This window comes from Idiotropiscis lumnitzeri, chromosome 2 (genome assembly GCF_059441095.1).
Source record: "Idiotropiscis lumnitzeri isolate Australia: NSW breed Sydney's pygmy pipehorse chromosome 2, RoL_Ilum_1.0, whole genome shotgun sequence".
Classification (NCBI taxonomy): Eukaryota; Metazoa; Chordata; class Actinopteri; order Syngnathiformes; family Syngnathidae; genus Idiotropiscis; species Idiotropiscis lumnitzeri.
This window is the reverse complement of record NC_142392.1, coordinates 26,383,155-26,389,434: the sequence shown is the minus strand read 5'-3', so window position 1 is coordinate 26,389,434 and position 6,280 is coordinate 26,383,155. Positions and strand designations below refer to the sequence as shown.

At 39.4% G+C, this 6,280-nt stretch overlaps 1 protein-coding gene across 2 annotated transcripts; it reads left to right on the top strand.

Annotated features, from left to right (window-relative positions):
* Window positions 1-1,694: 1,694 nt before the first annotated feature.
* LOC148342123 (uncharacterized) lies at window positions 1,695-5,594 on the top strand. Of its 2 annotated transcripts, XM_088288426.1 has the most exons (3): window positions 1,695-2,074; window positions 3,703-3,996; window positions 4,878-5,594. In XM_088288426.1, exons 1-3 carry the CDS (start codon window positions 1,951-1,953, stop codon window positions 4,883-4,885), a joined length of 426 nt encoding a protein of 141 aa, XP_088144552.1. In that variant the 5' UTR covers window positions 1,695-1,950; the 3' UTR covers window positions 4,886-5,594. The 2 variants fall into 2 exon arrangements, with proteins under 2 accessions (XP_088144552.1, XP_088144551.1); XM_088288425.1 differs by having other exon boundaries at window positions 3,703-5,594.
* Window positions 5,595-6,280: the final 686 nt, after the last annotated feature.

The following is a 6,280-nucleotide window of genomic DNA, read 5'->3' as shown; positions in this document are numbered from 1 at the left end:
GGATAATGATTGCAAATATTTGTTTTTTGCCATTTGTATGTTTGTGAGAAGAAATTATACATTTCTTTGTCTTTTGTAATTATTTTGATTTGTGGAGTGAAATGTGTCAACGTTAGAGGGCGCAATTCTTTATTTACTGTAATGCACGAAGAAGAAAGTGTTTTTTGGTTGAAGAAGAAATAAAGATGATGGCGAAGGAGCAACACGGTCTTTTTGCCGTGCTTCGACCATCAGTGTTTGTTCACGCGTAAAAAGTTGTTTTTATTCGCCACCAAACGAAGAGGTTGAACAACGAAAATAAGAAGAAACTAATTGAATCTAAAATAACCTCTACACATAGCATTTCCATGAGCTGCCCTCACATTCACAGCACTTCATGGACAAATACGACGAAGCACATTCTCCACATTGGCTGTAGAGATGCAAATATACCAAATTGGGCACTGGAGGACTCACACAGACGCTATAAAAAAAACACATTCTGAAAGACAGAACAATTGGAGATCGGAGCACATGCACATACGCATACACACACACAGACATAAACATACACGCACATACACGCACATACACGCGCACACACCGACAAGATTACAGAGGAATGCCAGCGAGGAGAGCGACGGAGAGACTGCCCGCCGGAGAAGGCCAGCCTTGGCATGCCAGTCTTGGGGACCAGACGGGAATCAACTATCCAGACGATGACTAACCTGGGGAGGACCTTCCCTTGGACGTGGACCCGTGCCGTTGGAGGGAGCGAGGACGACCGATTCAACCTACATTACCTTTGACATAAAAAAAACTCCTATAAAAACTGAAGCTGGGCTGAAAGATGGCGCGCATTTTTCGACTGTGCTCGCCCGAGTGCAGTTTTCTCGTGAGATTCAGAAAAAGACGCCCAGATATCTGTCTTTGTACTATTTCCTGAACTCCAGAAATTGAAGAAACTAAATATCGGAACTCTAATCAGTTGTTGAGTCTTTTTTTTTACCCTTTTCTTCTTGAGCACAAAAAAACGAACACGCATTGGAGTAAGTTTGGCTTTTAAAGGTTGATTTACTAACTACTTCTTATTTCCACGGTGACCCAACTCCAACAATAACATGACAAATATTTGTCATCTCATCAATATTTGCACAACAGAGTACTGAGTTTCGAGATCCTCACTATAATAGTTCTCAAAATTATATTTCTTGTCAATTTAGCTTAGTTAAGGGATATTTTATTGACAATCTAATATCAATCTACAAAGACAGAAAACAAATTGGTGGGGGGGGGGGGCGCGAATCTTTTTCTTCTTGGTAGGGGCGGGTGTGAAATAATTGAGAAGCACTGCTAGTATATGCAGACATTATATTCATACGATCTTGCAGCCCGAGTGAACCACAGCATTGTTGCAAGTTCTGTAGGAGAAACGTAAACGTCCCACTGCTGTTCCAGCAGCGGCTTCTCGGGAAATAGGCGGAAGTGACGTCGGAGCTGACTCGCGAATGCGGCGTTAATTTAGTTATTTTGTTAATTTTTTTCAACAACCGAATTAAAATATTATATAAAATATATATCAAAACAGTACAGCCAGGGGTAAAAACAAACACAGAGGCAAAGAAATATATTTGAAAAATACGTGCTTAAAGCATGACGTCATTAGCAAGCGCGCAGCTTGCGAAGGGCCTCGACCACATCCACCGACCCGTCAACACCGGAACAGAAACACCCACCGCTAAATTCTTCTGATTTAGTGTGGAACTGACTGTAATTTTTTCACAGGATGTCCAGTGCTACTCTAAAGGACGACGACATAATTCATTAAGTCTTTGTGTCCCGATAATCTCGTTGATGCTTTTCGGCGTAGTTAGCTTAGCTTGTTAGCTAGCTATCCGCTAACGAAAAGAGGCACATGACTCATCGCCAAGCAGAGATCAAGAGCGGATTTTTTGGAATTATCATTTCAAAATGTGTGAAAGAACAACACCCAAGTACAAAGAGGAACTTTGTGGAATAAAAGAAGAGAACGAGCAACATCTTCAATCGCTGGGCGAAGTTTGCAACCAGCCTCGTGTTGTGCTACACAAAGCAGGTTTGTACCCGTCTGACTCTCATTTGCTTTGTAAAGAACGACTTTCTATCGTTAAAAATATGCATCACAACATTAAGTTGTTTGGGGAAATGCGTTCAAGGTTATTGCCGTTTTATTTTTAAATATTGCCTTTTACTTGCCGGTTTGCTGAACAATTGTTTATGCCAAATGAAATCAGTGCAGAAAATAAATGCCAAAGAATAACCAATAGTGGGGGGTGAACTCCATTTTTTTTCCCAGTATAAAATTTGAACTGATTATTTAACATATTACATTTTCTGTTTTTTATATCTTGTTCAAGCAATTCCTTACGGAAGGAATTCTGCTTGAATCTAAAATATGTGCACACTGCGGCGAAAACATAAATGTCGGTTGATCAATTTTAGTGGATAAAACACAAAATAAGTTTAAAAAAAAATCAAGTACGTATTGGTCTTATTTATTTATTTATTAACTTTGTACTGGCTTCGTCGGGTGTAATTCAAGTTTTGTGCACATGTGCGTAGATTCACCTCATCCAAACATTTAAAATACATTTAATGCATCCATCCAGGGTTGCACGGATCTCATCAGTGAACAAGCGCATGCTGCAAGGAATGCATCTGCATCTTTGGCTTACTGTGGGCTTAAAATGGGAGTACGCCACAACCCCCTTTTCGACTAACAAGCCCAGGAACATTTAGTTCCTGGTAATTTATCCAAATGGCAATGATGATGTATCAGTGGGAGGTCTTGTGTTACTTTGTTACTCATTACTGACACCCTATGGCTGTTAAGCATCATTGCAGGTACAAAATAATTCAGTGAACTCTCATATTATTATAGTGTATCTTAGTCTAATTTGAATACATATTGGATAACTTTAAAATATACAGTCATTATTCAAATATGTCAACATGAAAGTCAGAGTGAAAGTGTTGTTGCTTAATGCTTATGTGTAAGAACTTTTACTCTTCAAACGTAATTTTGTTTTAAAATTTATTTCAAAACAGAAATTTTATACAAATAAAAAGGGTAATGTCGGAACTTACTCGCAGGATTAATGTCATTTTGGGTAAAAAAAAACTAACAAACGTAAATCATACAATAAATAGCGACTCTGATTCCAGGGCCCCTTTAATTCTTTTAGGGATCCAGATTATAATGGAAGCAAAAAGTACCCACGATGAAACTATCTCTAAATGCAAAATGAAAAACTTGTAAACATATTTCACTTGAAGGATTCCTATTCTATCAATGACATTATGTTGTGATGGCCCCCAGTGGTCTGCATCAATATGTTCGGGTCCCACAACAGGTGTTCCATCAGACGCACACGATTGTGTGTGCTAACTTCAGCTCGCTTCCAGAAACGTCTGTGACTAATTCAGGAATGAAATCGGGCATCAGCCGCAACGTGCTTCCTTTTTAAATGCTCGTTTATCACTGTTGTGCTGCTAAAGGGAGGTTTACATCGTAGGACGTAATTTTGTGAAATGCCCTCATGGTCCGGTCCAAATTGGGGTCGCACGCATTGCTCCGTGTGCGGCAGGCACAAGTCAAGGTAGCACGGTAGAAACAATATCAGACAAAGTCGCCGCCTGAGGTTTGACTTGGCCAAACCAAATTTGTCTTTTTGTGTCCTGCAGACGTCAGTGAAAACTATCTCCGTTTTGTGAAAGAGGAGCCAGACTTGACTCACATCAAAAAGGAGGAGGAGGAGGAGGAGATCAACAAGTCACCACTGAACGTTGTCCCTATAAAGACTGAAGATGAAAACATGGGTGAGCGTGAGGACAACAGAGGGGCGGAGCCTACAAGCAGCAGCTCAAGTCATCACGTGACAACAGAAGATGACGAAGACCACTGGGGGCCATCACAAGCACATAATGAGGACACATTATCAGACGCTCATGACGATGATGACGATGGGCAAGCTAAAGGTGAAAGGGCATGTCACACTGACTCATTCACTTCAAAGCTGTCTTTAAAACCGCACACAAGAACACACAGTGGAGAAAAACCATTTTCTTGCTCGGTTTGTGGCAAAAGCTTCTCTCGAAAGTCAAATTTAAAAACACATACACGATTACACACTGGAGAAAAACCTTTTTCATGCTCAGTTTGTGGCAAAAGCTTCTCTCGAAAGTCTCATTTAGTAAGGCACACAAGAATGCACAGTGGAGAAAAACCTTTTTCATGCTCAGTTTGTGGCAAAAGCTTCTCTCGAAAGTCTCATTTAGTAAGGCACACAAGAATGCACAGTGGAGAAAAACCTTTTTCCTGCTCAGTTTGTGGCAAGAGTTTCTCTCAAATGCCAAATTTAACAAGCCACACAAGAACACACAGTGGTGAAAAACGTTTTTCTTGCTCGGTTTGTGGAAAAAGCTTCTCTCAAAACTCAACGTTAACAAGCCACACAACAACACACAGTGGTGAAAAATCTTTTTCCTGCTCAGTTTGTGGAAAATGCTTCTCGAAAAAGACATATTTAACAGAACACACAAGAACACACAGTGGTGAAAAACGTTTTTCCCGCTCAGTTTGTGGCAAAAGCTTTAATGTAAAGTCAATTTTAACAGATCACACAAGAACACACACTGGAGAAAAACCTTTTTCCTGCTCAGTTTGTGGAAAAAGCTTCTCTCAAAAGAGACATTTAACAAGCCACGCAAGAACACACAGTGGAGAAAAACCCTTTTCCTGCTCAGTTTGTGCCAAGAGGTTCTCTCGAAAGTCGCATTTACGAAGCCACACAAGAACGCACAGTGGAGACAAGCCATTCAGTTGCAGCGTTTGTTCTAAAAAATTCTTCACTAAACAGGGAGCTGAGAGACACAATTGTGCTGGCGAGAATTGCAGCGATCCTTGAAGATTAAAAAAAAGAAAAAAAAATGAAAGAACCGACTCTTTGTGGTAAGATGTAAATGTGATTTTGAATAAAATATGATGTATTGAATTTTGCAAAGATTTTTTATTGACTGTTAGAATAATATTAAGAGGTTATTATACATTTGCCGTGATGCAGCTTATTTTAATATGTAGCGCATATAACATGTTGCAGTTTAATAGAGTTAACTATGCTGAGTGTTTGCAGTTTGAGGGGTGATACAGGGAGACACCTCTACTGCAGAGAGGTGTCTGCAATTGGCGGGGCGGTGGCACTTCTTCAGAAGTGAGGATGAAGTAAACAACATCGTGAAGAGTCCTGATAAGTTTGCATTGAAGTCTGAAGCAAGCAACTGGGTCCTGATAAAAGATGTTGACGTCAAAGTCAGCTGCGACCCATGGCGACACACTAATGATAAACCGGACTAAACCAGCTTTTGAGAAGACGAACTGTACCACCCTTGAGTGTAATCTGATTTCTTGAAGTGTAATCTGATTCCCCGATGTTATAAAAGGGAATGTGTGAAAAGCATCGAGGAACAGGGGGGAGATAAAGTTGTCAAATAAACTTTGTTAACCTTTCTGTCTCCACAAGAGCTGTTTGTCCTCTCCTTTTAGCTTACGAACACTATATGTCAAATTGGCGAACCTGACATTGACACAAGGCCAATGTGATCAGTGCATTGTGTCTGAGTGATGATGATTTGTTTTGGTGTTTACATCAAACATGTAAATAAAATTTATTGCCTTTGCCTGGAATAACATTTTTTAACATTATGCTTTTCAGTTGTCTTTTTAATCATACCTAATGGAAAAGGTGTGAGAAGAAACGGTGCTTCTGAAATCGTTGCCTTCCACTATCATCAATATAATCACTTGTTCCACTTGCTCATGGCCTTCATTACGCTGTGAAAAGGTGAAAAACTGAACTAGAAGTTGAACTCTAAAAAGAACCAGAGAGAGAAACGCAAGCAGTCTCGATTTCTCTTTCTAGGTTGAGCTCTATCAAGCGTTTGGGGTTTGTTGCGAAGCAGAATCTCACTTCGGAAAAACTATAATTTTGTCAAATATTCAAAATACTTTTTTCATGCTATATTATATTTTTTATACTTTGGATAGCTTATATAATGAAATCGGGAAATATTGAAATGTAAAATTAGCAACGACATACAGACTTAATGCAATTAATAAGAAATATTAAAAACATTTTATAAATATTGAACACATTGAGAAGAGTTAATCTTGAAATAAATATTGAAATATAAAAAATACTTAGGTATTAAATTAATTCAATAACCCGACCCCGGATGAGCGGCAGAAAATGCCTGGAGGGATGGA

What these genes read in the sequence shown, in the direction of transcription:
- LOC148342123 (XM_088288425.1), top strand. Translation starts at nt 1,951, where the DNA reads ATGTGTGAAAGAACAACACCCAAGTACAAAGAGGAACTTTGTGGAATA. An exon ending in TGTTGTGCTACACAAAGCAG is followed by an intron (nt 2,075 to 3,702) that starts GTTTGTACCCGT and finishes TGTGTCCTGCAG; the next exon opens with ACGTCAGTGAAAACTATCTC.